This window comes from Octodon degus, unplaced genomic scaffold (assembly GCF_000260255.1).
Source record: "Octodon degus isolate 3935 unplaced genomic scaffold, OctDeg1.0 scaffold00339, whole genome shotgun sequence".
Lineage (NCBI taxonomy): Eukaryota > Metazoa > Chordata > Mammalia > Rodentia > Octodontidae > Octodon > Octodon degus.
Genome location: NW_004524915.1, coordinates 411,244 through 425,778, shown reverse-complemented (window position 1 = coordinate 425,778; position 14,535 = coordinate 411,244). Strand labels below are relative to the sequence as shown.

Genomic DNA, 14,535 nt, shown 5'->3' with positions numbered 1-14,535 from the left:
CTTCAGACAGCTCTGACCTCTATGTGAGACAGTCTTCTGTCACCCTCTATCTGCTTACCCTGCTTTTTCACAGCAATCATCACAACCTGAAGTCAGAGGTTTATTATCTCTTCCACTGCGCTATATCCCACACCAGGACTGGGACTTTTTACTTTCAGTACCTAAGACTGGTGGGGATAGAAGTGCTTGATGAATATTTCAGTGAGAAAGGATTTAAGATGTAGGACTATCTAGAGCAAGCGGAGATCTCTGGGAAATAAAAAAGGAAGACTGAGGGAAGGAATGTGTCCCCTTCACTAGTCCATATTCATCTGCAGTTGTCTTAAGGCTGTGTCCACTGTTTTATTATTAAACACTTTCCAAATAACAGAAAAAACCACCTCAAGATATATCACTCCATGAAAACTAAGCAGATTGCATTCCTTCCTTCTAAAGGTTTTAGGCTTTATTAATTTATTTTATTTTTTTTTAATGTCTAAAGTTTGGCTTTATTAATTTAACAGGTTACACTTTTAATAAATTTTTAAAAATCTATGTCCTCAAAAGCCTGTCTGTCCTAAGAAATGTCATTTTGTTAAGAGAGTTTTATTTTGAAGTGCAGGTATTAGAACACTAGCACACTGGCTGTGCCTTGTCCCCAGGAGCAAGCCAAGCCCTGCACCGGGGCCTGTTTCACCTGTTTCTGAAGTCGTGCAGACCCTCTAGCTCGGTCAGAGTGACTAGCAAGGCAGCACAGACTGGGCGGATTCCAATCAGAGCTCACAAAGAAAACAATCTTTATTGATGAATCATTTATTTGGACAAGACAAAAACATCTCCACAGAGTTTCCTTTTATACAGAAAGTGGAACATTTCAAATATATTACTTTTTCTCTTTTCAACAGAATTCACTTCAGTCTGGTCCCAGGAACAGCTTCTCACATTAGGATTCACGTTTTAGTAACACATATGCACCCATTATAGCCAAAAGCGCATACTGCAAAGAAAACACAATGGAAAATTACTATAAGGTCCACAAACACATTTCGCTTATAAATGTACTGTATTCAGATGAGTCTGTTCAGTTCTGCACTGAGAACAGAATCAAAAGATGACCTCTCCCCCATGCCTTGTTCTCCAAATTAGCTGCTCAATACCACGTTGCGGTGAAGGCCCAAAAATACATCAGCGCACTACGGATCAAACACCTGACAGACATCTGGCACAGAGCTTACTTCTAGGTTGGTTTCCCATTGTTTTTCAAGTGTTTTTCCCCCCAAATAAACACACCATTTCTATTGAAGCTAGCAGATAAATATTCCTGGCTTTATTGTACTGCTTCTTTGCATGTTTGAAAATTTCCATTATAATAAGCAACAACTACATAAGTGCCATTTTAGAATACACTATGAGCATGAAAGATAAAAAGGTGCTATTTTAAATAATTAATTTAAATGTCAACCAAGTGTCATGTCAATTTGCTTTTAATTATATGTGCTCTGCAGAAAAATTAATGACAATATTTTAAGAAGATTGCCTCTTTACAGTTGTACAAATAAAATCCTCAAAACTTAAAAATAAATAAGAAACACACACATATAAATTCCTACCTTGAATTTGGGATAGTCATTCATTATTATGGTGACCATACCAACATACGGTAAAAACCTAAGTTATAGGAATAAAAAGCAAGAAATATATGATTGTTTATGATAATAATTGACACACTATAAGTCAGCTTTAGGAAATGAATCTTCCATATTATGATACAACTGACTGTGATTGTAAGCATAATATTTACCTTTGTCTCAAAGGGCTTTATTAGTAAAAATAAACAATCTTATCAACTAGGATAATTTTTTTAAGCAAGTACATGATTTGAGGTAGCAATGCTACTCCTCTTCATTTGGCACAATAGGAATCATTTGTTGAGCCATTCATACAAACAGAATAGATAATTTTCACAAATCTATTTCTTTTTTTTTTTTTTTTTCAGAACCGAGATTGAACTCAGGCCTTGCGCTTGCCAGGGAAATATTTCTTATTTTTTAAGGAAGAAAATTTCAAAAGGTCCCCATATAAGTTGTTATAGGATAATGATTTAAAGCACACAGATCAATAGTTTGCAATCTGAAGAATCATCGTTTGAATTTCATGGTGCTATTCAGGTGTGACAAATACATTTACAAGGCAGTAAATACATAAGAATCCCATAACCTGTACTCAAATATGATTAGATCCCAGAAAGAGAAAGATCAGAGCTGATGAATATGTTGACAACATTAGTATCAGTACCTCATCAGTTTGACATCAGTATGACCTGTCTCCCCATCTCTGATAATGCAAGTAGGGTAACACACCCACAGTGCCCTCCAGCCAACAAGCAATAGCTTCTAACCCTTTCTTGTTCACAGAATTATATCCACTGTTAGAAAAACAAGACTGAAAAGAGGGAAGCCCTCCTTGCCTCCTCCCTTCAGATATTCAAGAGGAAACCTAAGAGTTTAGAAAAATGGTTAAAGAGAGGTACCAAGAATCCTTACACAATAATTTGATGACTAAAGCTAAATCTTACACAATGGTAGCCAGTCTCTCCAGCCTTATAACAGCTAGTGAAATTCAAATTCAGATAATATGAATACATTTCAAAGACATTTAACAAGGGTTAAATATTAAAAGGGTCACCTAAAGAAGTCCTTTTTTGGTTTTTGGTTTTGCTGTTGTGGTTTGTTCTGAGACAGGGTCTTGCTGTGTAGTTCAGCTTGACCTGAGCTCACTATGTAGCCCAGGCTGGCCTTAAACTCACAGCAATCTTCCTGCCTCAGTCTCCCAAGTGCTGAGATTTAGAGGCATGCACCATCAGGCCCAGCTGCTTTTTCCCTAAGAATATAGGCTCAGAATCAGAACTCTCTGCTGAAACAATCATGCAAATTAAATATTAAAAGATTTACCACAAAACTGTTTTGAGTTGTGAAAAGAAAAAGATAATCTGAATATTTACTATGACAAAAAGTCTACCAACAGATGTTTGATTACCAAAGTGATGCTTATTATTAGAATAGTGTGTAGCCATTTTAAAAGATAAAGGTAGAGAACTGACAAGTAAATATTTCACACTTCTGGTGAAAACAACCTAAATCTTCTGGGTAACACTGTACATTACTTGTGCATATACATACATCTATTGGGCCCTCAGAATTCCCAGAACATTCACCAGAAGGTCATACCTGAAAGGATTTCTTGCCATTGTTATTTATAACCCACAAATAACACATCTGTAACTGACGGCTTATTCTGAAATAGAATTAAACCTATGACATAGTTCACATACTAGGTTTTAGTGGTAGATTTTAGGTCCTTAGAAAATTCTAGGTTTTCTTTAGTCTTCACAGTATAAACCAGAACTACTTAAAGTGCTCCTGAAATATATTATTATGATTCTGTTTTCCTATAAATTTAGTTTCTCTGTTTTTCAATACATTTCTCTCGCTCTGCACCGTCTACACACAAAAGTTCATTCTCACCCTCGTGCTCTTCCCACCACATCTTTCTTTTCCAGCCAGTTCTGGCCTTCTTTGTACAAGCCTCTGTCATCGACTTCATTATTATCTCCTTTAGTCAGAAATTTGATGTCTCCATTATCTCTGGAAAGCAAAATAATATCCTCTCAAAATTTTTTTGCAACACAATATCATTAAAAAATTATAGTTTACCTAAGACATTCTGGTTAGACATGAACATTTAGAAAGCAATCAAAGAATACTTGACCTTCTTTTGGTCTAAAATGACTGCTTAAAATAATCATTCAGCTGAAGCACAAATCTAATGACTTTTTTTTTTTTTCTCAGTACTGGGGATTGAACTTAGGACCCTGCACTTGCAAGGCAGGTGCTTATTCTACTGAGCTATCTCCCTGGCCTCTAAAGAGAATTTTGTAGACTTAAATTCTAACACACTCAAATAATCCTGACAAACAGAAAGCATGGCAAAGCACTAGGATACCAGGAAGGCACTTATTCATATACAATACAGATATGCTTTTTGCTCCTTGTCTTCACTCCATGAAGAAAAAGCTAGTTAGTACCTTATTTATTTTTAATCTGAAAACACGAGGATTAGTGTCATTCATTAGTGGATAAGACTAGGTGAACAATCCCCAGGCAGAATCTTGTCCAGACTCATAACCTACCCAAGTATTGCTGACAATGAGCTTCTCCAGGCTTACTTCAGTCATTCACTGCAAGCCAAAGTCAGGACATGAGGCTGACCTAACCATCTGTGCTGGACTTGAACTGTTTTCGTTCCTTTCCAGACCCTAAGGGCCACCTGTTAGCATGAATTATATTCTTCTTCACTCTACACACAGACTTGGTCCCAGATGACAGACTTGAGCACAAGATATGTAGCTGTGCTCCTAACTGCCCTCAAAACTTTTCCTCGCCTAATGTAGAATGTGTGAACAGATTACTCCTTCCACCACTGAGCACAGTGGTGAAAAATCTTTTCTGCAAGGAAATGAGTCTCAAATGACATAAAGCTGGCATGTTAAAGAGACATGTGAGATTAATATTAAGCATTCTAAGCTGGTTCTTGGATAGCCTTGACACTAAAAACACAAAACCGTAGCATTATGCAGTTACAAAGAGTGTGGTCTTTCAATATGACCAAAAAAATACCATTATAATGAGGGAAAATACTTAAAGCCCATGAAGATTTGACACTATGTCAAAAGGGTATACTGATTTACAGCCAGGGTTATACAGAAAATCAAGAATATAAAAATCTTGGCAATCTCTCACAGTTCATGCAAAACATAGAAAATAATCATCATTCACTCAACTTCATCTTTAAAAATTATTTTAAAATCAGATGAGAGTCATATCATGTCTGACCATGCTTCTTTCTCAGTAAATTACTAATAGATATCAGGTAACCATTAGGACAGTACCAGTATATTGGTGCAAACTGAAACTTGACTGTCAAAATTTAGTATACAATGAAGCAAATATTTTAAGTATCAATATATTTGGAGAACATCTGGGAGCAGTGAATGGAATGAAAATCTAATGCCATAAATGCAGAGGTACCTAACATACATACATGATGATACGTTCTCCATTATTTAAAAACACAGATCTGTACCTAAATGTAATTCTGTAAATCATGTAAATAAAAATGATACACTAAGCTATATAAAGGTAAATGAATAACCCAAGTATATGAAATACTGTTAACATTTTCACCTTCTCATGAAAACTCTATGTTTGAAGCAGAGTTAATTATTTTGCTTCTAAAAAAAGAAACCAGAACTTATGAAGATCTTGGTAAGTCATCTGGCATTTAGGGGAAAAGCAAGGCTGTCTGCGAGGGGCAGAATCAATGCAGGATGTGCCATGACCAACCGTAAGATGAGTTAGAGGAAGGAATTTTTATCCTGCAGGGCTAATATTATGCTGAAAATACCACTTTGGCCGAAGTGATACAGAAAAACAGCTTTTCAACACTTCAAAAAATAATTCTAAAAAAAATATATATATATATATATAATTCTCATATCATGTACTAATAAAAATTAACAAACTTAAGGCACTCACAATAAAACCAACAAAAATGCATAATTTTTAAACTAGTCAGAGAAACTGCTCTATTCAACACAACATAGAAAAAAAAGACAATAAAATGTATAGTAAATACACCATGTAAAAAATAATGGCAATAATAAATGCTTATCTAGCTGTAAAATAACTGCAAATTAAGCTCACCAACTTAAAAAACAATTCCCTACCAAAGTAATCCTTTATCAATGTGATTTGGCATTCTTTGCAACTCCTTTAGCAACTAATACAATACGCCCCACCCTTCAATTTACACAGCAACAGTTGTTCACTTGATTTTACTGTATTTGTTCATAATCACCATATGATTTATTGTGGGTATCCAACTTATAGTCAGGTAGCTATTCCAAAGATACCCAGTTAGTAAATGGCAGAATCAGGAACATAATCCTGTGCTTTTACTACTATCTAATTAACCATTAAAACCATCTCCCAAAATTATAAAAACAAAAAGCCTTTTTACTTTTCATGAACTTTGATTACTCTGTGAACTATTGGAATGTCTCGTCCTTCAACTTTAAAAACAACAATTTCACCAGCTCTAATGGGGTCTTCCCGGAAGTTTGTGAGGAACAGAAGGTCTCCTCTGTGAAAGGCTGGCTCCATACTGCCACTGAAAGAAACACAGAGTTAACAACAGCATCCAAAAGGTGACGATAATCAACTCACCAGTCAGAGTTGAAACTCATCAATAGTCAGCTAAGTCTCCGGAGCTACAAACCAAGACACTGTGGTTCCTTCAGTTCAAGTGGTAATGAAATGTGAGAAAGGAATCGATTTCTACTTAGATTTAAGCATGAAAGGGGCACTAATAAGCCCTGTGCAGTTTGTAATAGGTAGCACAAGGACTGAGAATAACATGAACTCTTTGAAGTAAAAGCTGCCAGTTTTTAGCCTTAGAACAAGCTGTACCTCTACAAATAAGTACATCATTATTTTCACTCAGAACTACAGACCTTATAGCTAGGGCAACTCTGGTTTCATAGCATATTTCCAACACCCAGGATACTGAAATATTTGTTGATGAAATGAGAAGCAGGAAGCAAATAAACCAGGAGCAAGAGTCACCCTAAAGCCATACTACAACTGGGGACAAAATGTGAACCCCAGTTTTCCTCCTAGAACATTATCATTTTGACCACATTCTACAAAAGCCTAGGCTAATGAATACTGACCAGTTTTGATGTGCAGGTCAATAAACAATCCCCACCGTCTCAATTCAAATCCATGCCAAAATTTTTGGTGGACTCAAAGTGAACCAAAATTTGTTTGGAGCTGAAGTTTAAAAACCAGAATTCATTATATAGACACAAATGCTCTAACACTTGAGAAAAGAACAAGGCCAAAATTATGCCTTGACAGGGGCTGCAGAACAAGGATGAACAAGTAACGTCTGTTCATCAGGAAGAAAGAGGGAGAGAGAGCCAGCTATTAAAACCATGTGGAGCTTTATAGGAAAGAGTAGCTCCCCAAACTGGCCCTCTTTTCTAATCGCCCAGGCCTGGTCCCTCTGTACTTCCCCCCAGCAGATGCAGAATGCAGGAAGGACACATGCAGTGGGTCAGGCTGGTCCCCAGGCACCTGGTGGGATGTGGATGTTAACGTGAAACTAGGGCACTAAGTACTGTAAATATTTGGTGCTCAAAACCAAGAAATCTGAATAAAAAACAGACAGGGAACTTACAATAGAAATGACCAAAAGAAAAAGAAAGAGAAAACAATTGGGTAAAATAAATTAGGGCTTTATTATTTCTCAACACAAAATTCATTTTGTTTTCCAAAGTGGAACATAAATGCTTCAGAGTTGTGTTTTCTTTTAAAGAACAATCATTAAAATGCTTAAAATAATTTCTTCACTTGTGGCTTCATCTTTATTTCTTCAACAAAATTTCTGAAGACACAGTGGGAAGATGTTTCTAGAAAACTGTTTTGGTCCATGATGACAGGATTTCAGAGAGGAAAGACCTCCCTGTACAAGTCTCAGAGGCAAGAAGGGTGCACTCAAGTGTGGCACTGAGGGATACGATTTGCCCAACAGGAAAGCAGCTATTATGGTTCGTGTCTAGGCGTCCCCTGAAGCCTCATGCAGTAATGGAGTGGACTCCTAGAGTTTGTGATTAACTCATGATCCACTGGAATTATGGGTGTGTGTGCTGCTGGGCCGATGGGTGAGAGTACTACACCCAGCCTGGGCAGGCAGCCTGAATGCAACATAAGGAGACAGACTTGCTCTCTGTAGCCATTGTTGCCGCTAGTCCTCCCTCTGCTCTCGGTTCTTCACCACCGCCATAAACGGCTGCTCTCTGTGCCATGTGCTGCTCTGCCTTGGAGCCAGCTGAATACTGACTGAAACCTCCAGTGACTGTGAGCTAAATAAACCTTTCCTTCCTTTATTTTGGGTGTCAGGTATTTTGTCCCAGCAATGAGAGAAAAATAACTGAGACAGCAGCTCTTTTAAGTGTTTCCCTAATATGAATTTACACTGGCTTTTTTCCTGGGCCTGGGATTTCCCCAGGGCCAAACAGTCCTCAGGGAGGTCAATGTTTTATTTTGTAAAACAAAACTTGGTTCAAAAAGGGCCAAACAGTCCTCAGGGAGGTCAATGTTTTATTTTATAAAACAAAAATTGGTTCAAACTATAAAGGATGCTTTTTAAGAAGTTCCTATAGACGGCAACTTCACAGTTATTTCTTGGTACAAATATGCCCACGTGATTTGAGGAGAACTAGGTGTTTCCAGATTGGGCATTGCTTTGCCAAAAGTAATTGTGAGACACTGGTAACATAGCCTCCCAGGGCCTTAGGTGCCTAACAGTTACATGATATGGAACATCTAAATTTGAAGTATTAAATTATTTTTCCTTTTCTTGGGTTAGAGATCAAACCTAGAGCCCTGCACATGCTAGACAAGTGCTCTACCACTGAACTATATCCCTATACCCCTTTTAAAAAGCCTTAAAATCCTTCTTTCAAATAAAAGAAATGCATTAAAGTGGAACTACTGCAACTGAAGCAAGACCAAGGTGTCAAGGGTGCAGAAGCCTGGTCCCTTCCTCTTTCCTATCTACCCATCAGAGCTCAGAAGACTCCTGGAGCACAGTGTAAACACCAGTGAGGCAGGGTTTCCTCATCTCTGCTGAGAGCCATGTTATCCTCAGGCATGCGCATTTATGAAAAATGTGTCAGAGCCAGGGAGATGGCTCAATGGAATAAGCACTTCCATGGCAAACGCAAGGGCCTGAGTTCTGCCAAAAAAAAAAAAAAAAAAAAGAAAAAGGAAAAATGTGCCTCTGAAAGTGTGCCCTTTGGCCAGTCACACAAGGTAGCCTGGGGAAGGTGCATTACTTGACTGCAGCTTTAGGAGGGGTACATCAAAGGACCTATCTCCTTACCAGCAGTAAGATCCAATCATTTGAGACATGCTGGACAGCGCATCCTGAAGCACCTACCAGCTCCCAGACCTAGTCATTTGATTTCAAATTGCCTTATGTTTTTTTTTCCCTTGGGTGACTTTATAGCTACATGAAGTTGATTTCTGGTCTTTAAGTTGGCAAATAAACAGGCAACTCTTTTAAAAGCATAAGAGCCTGTAGAAGATAGGAACTATTTACAACAGTATCACTATGTAAGAAGATTGAAAAAGTGCCAGGCACTTGCTAGCTACTAGGCACACTCTGCCTGTTAGGTTCAAAGAAAACTAAGTGACATTTTTAACTTGGTTATTTAAAGATCAATTTGCCCAATAATGCATTATAGTTAAATTGCAATTTATAAGTGGATTAAATGCACACTAGTATGGACACAATTAAATCTCTAAAGTGTCTACTGAAACAGATAAGATTTTCCACCAAAATATCACAGAAAAATGGGACAACCTCAAAACAGATACTAATCAAGAAGGTTCTAAGAGTTTATTCAATTAAAATCTAGAGTAACTGTTGTCAAATAGATTCTCACTCAAGGGCCACTCCACCTGTCTGCCCCAGGGACTGGCCTGTGGACTTACCTCAACACCACCACGATGGGGCTCTCACTGCCTGTGAGGACGATCAAGCCTTTCCATATCATGAGGGCAGAAGACACAATCATGGCAAAGTTTAAAACCTGGTAGTACAGCTGGAATGAAAAAGGTCAAAACCAAAGTGAAAACCTACTGGCAGAACATTCACCAACCCAAAGCCAGGGATGCACTTCTAAAATAAAATAAAAAGATGTGATTTTAGGACAAAAAAAAAATAAGCAGCTTTTAATTTTTTCCAAAGAAAAAGCCTTCCAAATACCATTTTTCCTTCAGTGAAAGGAGAAGGGAGAGAGCAACCTGTAGGGTGTGCTTTGTCAAAACCCTAGTGAGGACTTACTAACTACTCCAGATTTCCCAGCTCTAGCCATACACACAGCCCTAGGTAAAGAGCATGGGTCTAACCCCGAAAGTCTGGCACATCTGTTAGCACCACAGCCAAGCGGGCCTCAAAAGGAAACCTCACAGTATGACAATGATTAGTGATGAGGCCTCTGCATCTAAAAATTACCTGTTAAAACAGAACAGAAGGGCTGGTGAGATGGCTCAGTGGTCTAAGGCACCTACTTAGAACAAGCTTGGCAAAGCACAGGGACCGCAGTTCAATCCCCCAGCACCACATGCCAGCCAGCCCCACCCCCTGGTGGGCTGAGCTGGCCCCTCACACACAAATAAATAAAGAAAGAAAGAAATAAAAACAGAACAGAAACATTAAATACCTGCATGTTTAATTGTCCCATAAAGAGGAACAGCAAACATTTGGTTAAGAACACACAAGTCAACATATTGGCTAGTTATTAGAAAGAGGTTTGAACTGCCCTCACCGCACCTCGGTCCACTTCTTTATGACCCACAGGCTGGCCTTCATACCCTCACCCCCATATGTGCTAAGGCACAGGTTCTTCCTCACTGCAGCCATTCGCCAACCTGTGGGGATGGCAAAGCAACAACTATACATAGCCCAACATCCTTTAAGCTGTAGTTAAATTGTCAGCTAAATGTCTACCCTCCTCCAGATGCTATAGGGACTAAAGCCAGAGTCTAACTCCTCAAAAGATAAGCCCTTAGGTCCTGATCTTTCCTGCCCTGAAGGAAGTGGTACCTCCTTTAGACCTAATATTTGGGGGGGGGGGTTGTTTTATTTTGTTCATCTGCTTGAGACAGGGTCTCACCATGTAATTCAAGCTGGCCTTGAGATCAGTTTGTAGTCCAGGCTGGTCTCGAACTTACAACAATCCTCCTGCCTCAGCCTCCTGAGTGCTGGGATTACAGGAATGCTTTTAACCCTAATCTTACAAACTCCTTTCCGAATTCAATTTTTGGACCTCCTTATCTCCAGGACCTTCTTCTCTCCCCACCTCAAAATCACCCACTCTCAACAACACACACAGCAATGGAAACTGCTGCAAGCTGATGTCTTTAGTTCCCCTGGGACCACAGGCTCACCTACACGTTAGGATGCTTGTTCTTTCAGGACCTCTACCCTCACTTCTGCTTCCTATCCTCAGCATGCTGCATGAAAGCTGCTCACAGTGGTCTCCACACCCTCCACCAGGTCCCTCACTCAAGATCTTCTATTTAGCCCTCTGGGAAAGAAACACCTAGATCAGTGATGTCAAACCTTTTAGAGACTGAGGGCTCAAACTACAACGAGAAATCCACTTATCACGTGCCAACACCAAAATTAAACCTGAGTACTGAGGTTTTAGTTTAGAGAAAAACAGCTGTTAACTGAAGCATGGCTGCTGGCCCACTTGGCTCGCCACCGCTGGTCATCTAGAGCCCTCACCTGGGAAGGGAAGGCATCTGTGAGGGCTGGGGAGGGTAGCCAGAGATGGAACACTTCTTGGTTTTTCACCCAATCTAATTTAGTTCAGCCCCACTTCCTTTTCACCTTAAGTTTCAGAGATATCAGCTATAACCAAGTCGTGAGTCTTTGAAGATTCTGCAACACAAATAGAGAAGGATTGTCCCTCCACTTCCCCTCAGGCCACTCAGCATTTTGACTTTCTCTCATATGGCTCCTAGCAACCAGCATTTGGTTCCTCTTGTTTTCTTGTCTGGATTCTTTATCTTGGAAAAATATGACTTTTTAAATCTCCTTACTGTTGTTTTAATGGTGTTTCAGGATAAAATTAGATTCCATCTTAGCTACCTACCAGCTCTCCAGAACATCCTTTCAAAGCAAGTTTGGAATTAGAACCTTGATCATGTGATGCTAAACAATGTTTCCTCAAATATCCAAATTTAATTTTAACAGAAATAGAGTGTGCAGGTATGAATCCTTTCTGAGTTCTGAATTTAGTTTAAAAGTAAGGGCAGGAGCCCCACTGTGCAATAGGAATCAGTAGGGAAGATTACAAATGTTTCACCACAAAGAAATGATGAAGGTTTGACAGAACAGGCATCCAAATCACCCTGATTTGAAAATTATACAATGCTTACAGGTCAAAGTGACACACTGTACCCTATAAATCTGTACAATTATTATTGGTCAAATAAAAATAAAATGCTTTTATACATAGCTTAAAATACAGTTTTTTAGGGGCCAGGGAGATGGCTCAGTAGGATAAGCACTTGACTGGCAAACACAAGGATCTGAGTTCAATCCCCGGTTCTGAAAAAAAAAAAAAAAAAAATACAGTTTTTTAAATGCATAAGGCCTGGAGAAAGGAAGGCCTAATAGGGGTGTGCCAGGCAGCTTTGTAAGGATGACAATTTCCAAGTGAACAGATGGTCCTCTATAGCAGTGGCTTTCAAACATCAACAGCCACTAAAAAACCACATGGTGGGCCCAAGAACTGCATCTAAACAAGTTTCCAGGTGTTGCTGAGGCTACTGGTCTGGTACCACAGTTTGAGAGCCATTGCTCCATGCCACTGATAATAAAGTTGGCAGCTAGGGAGTAGCTTGGCAGTCTAAGCACCTCCCTGGCAAGTGCAAGGACCAGGGTTCAATCTCTAGTACTACATACCATGCTAATCCTGGAACCCAGGCACAATGTGCAGGTCCTGAGACCGGGTATGGTGGTGCATGCCTGTAATCCCAGCACTAAGGGAGGCTGAGACAGGAAGATCACTATAAGTCTGAACTGCATAGCGAGACCCTGTATCAAATACATAAATTTTTAAAATAAATACATAAATTTGGGCTGCACACTGGAATAAAAAGTCTTTGGAAGGTAGGACACATAGATTCCATCCCAGGATCAGAGGGAGGAGGGCATTTGGTTTTCAGAAAAGGCCTGCCAAGTAAATCTGAGGTACGGAAAAGACAAACCCACTACATTGTACATCTTCCTCCCCATCAGCCTATGTTGCTCTGTCTTGTGCAGTTCCTCTACCTGAAATCTTTCTCCACCTTTTATAATGCTCTCCTTCACAGTCAAACTTCTCAAAAGAGCTTCTAACCCAGGTACAAATCTGAGTCCACTCTGACTACTTTCTTCTTTGTCTTCTGTCAGTTCTTCTTTCACTGGCACCACCAAATGTTGACATCAGTGCCATCATACTTAGTCCTCCCAATTCTGAGACTACTAGCCACATACCTGACATTTCCACGTGGATGTCTTTAAAGGTAACTGAAACTCTATATATCAAAAATTACCTTTTCCCCAAAGCTTTCAGTGCTAGTGATGCCTATGTCAGTAAGTGGCACTGCCATTCACCTCATTTTGTAGCCACCCCTACCCATCCACTCTATACATTTTATCTTTTAGACATTTCCAGAATATATGCCATTCTCTCTATTCCCATTGCTGCCACTCTCACTCAAATCACCAAAACAACCCACTGGGGCACTGCAGGAGCCTCCTACAGGTCTCTTGATGCCCACACACCACACCATTCTACATTTAGTGCTTGTTCTCAAATGTACATCGCCTCATCTGGTCACATCTCTGCTCCATTTAAAGACCTTCCATTGGGTCCCACTCCTCGAAGGACAAATACAGCCTCCAAGGCCCTATGTGGACGTGAAGGCCTTCTCCTCAGTGAGCTCACCACACCCAGCTGCACCTGAGTGCTCTAAACAGTATGTCCTCTTTCCACTCCCAGGCCTTTACCCAGCTATTTCCTCTGCCCAGCAGGCTCCCTCCCTATACTACCTGGCACACTCAAAACTTACTCATCCTTAAGTCCTGCTTTAAAATCAGTAAGTAAGAAAAGCCTTGCCTGATCTGCTAGACCAGGAGTCAGCAAACGTCTTGTTCAAAGAGCCACATAATAAATATTTGAGGTTTACAGTCTATATAATACCTATCAAAATCATTTAATTCAGCCACTTAGCAGGAAATCAGCCATACACAATATGTGAAAAAAATGAACATGACTATACCCCAATAAAGCATTATCTCTTTTTTTCTTTTTTTATGTATTTTAGTACAGCATCTACAGGGTCTCACTACACAGATAGGATTCATAGTGAGCCTCCTGTTTTCAGCCTCCCAAGCGCTGGGGCTATAGGCGTATGCCACCATGCCCGGTCTTAAAGCATTATTTTTAAAAACAGAACAGTAGAGTTTGCCACCTTTGTCATAGAGGAGCTTTGTTGCCTTATGTATTCTCACTGCATTCTTTACCTCCTTATAACATTCTTCACCATTATAATAACATGTATAGCTATTTCAGGTGCCTTTCATATTTGACTGTAATTTCCATGAAGGCAGGGATCACTTCAGCCTTGTTCAGAGCTATACCCCCAATATTCAAGACAGGTCTGGCAAAAAGTACTCCATTTGTACAATGAATAGTGATGGAACAAACGTCTTCAACACACAGTGTTAGAACTTTTCTTTGAGAATTCTAATTATATGAAAATAAGTTTCTTGGTTTTGAAACAGGGAACTATTATGACTGATCTGTAAATTATTTCTTCATTTTTATTTTGGACAATTTTTATTGTTATATTCATTTATGTTTATAAA

General features: G+C 39.3%; 1 protein-coding gene across 1 annotated transcript in view; it reads right to left on the bottom strand.

Annotated features, from left to right (window-relative positions):
• Window positions 1–773: 773 nt before the first annotated feature.
• Window positions 774–14,535, bottom strand: part of Sec11c (SEC11 homolog C, signal peptidase complex subunit) — an 18,720-nt gene continuing 4,958 nt past the window's right edge. The window contains exons 2-6 of the mRNA XM_004647906.3: window positions 9,600–9,709; window positions 6,058–6,207; window positions 3,504–3,623; window positions 1,590–1,647; window positions 774–976 (exon numbers count right to left, since the gene is read on the bottom strand). Of these exons, the coding sequence (XP_004647963.1) occupies window positions 923–976; window positions 1,590–1,647; window positions 3,504–3,623; window positions 6,058–6,207; window positions 9,600–9,709 (492 nt within the window). The 3' untranslated portion in view covers window positions 774–922. The remainder of the gene's footprint in view (window positions 977–1,589; window positions 1,648–3,503; window positions 3,624–6,057; window positions 6,208–9,599; window positions 9,710–14,535) is intronic.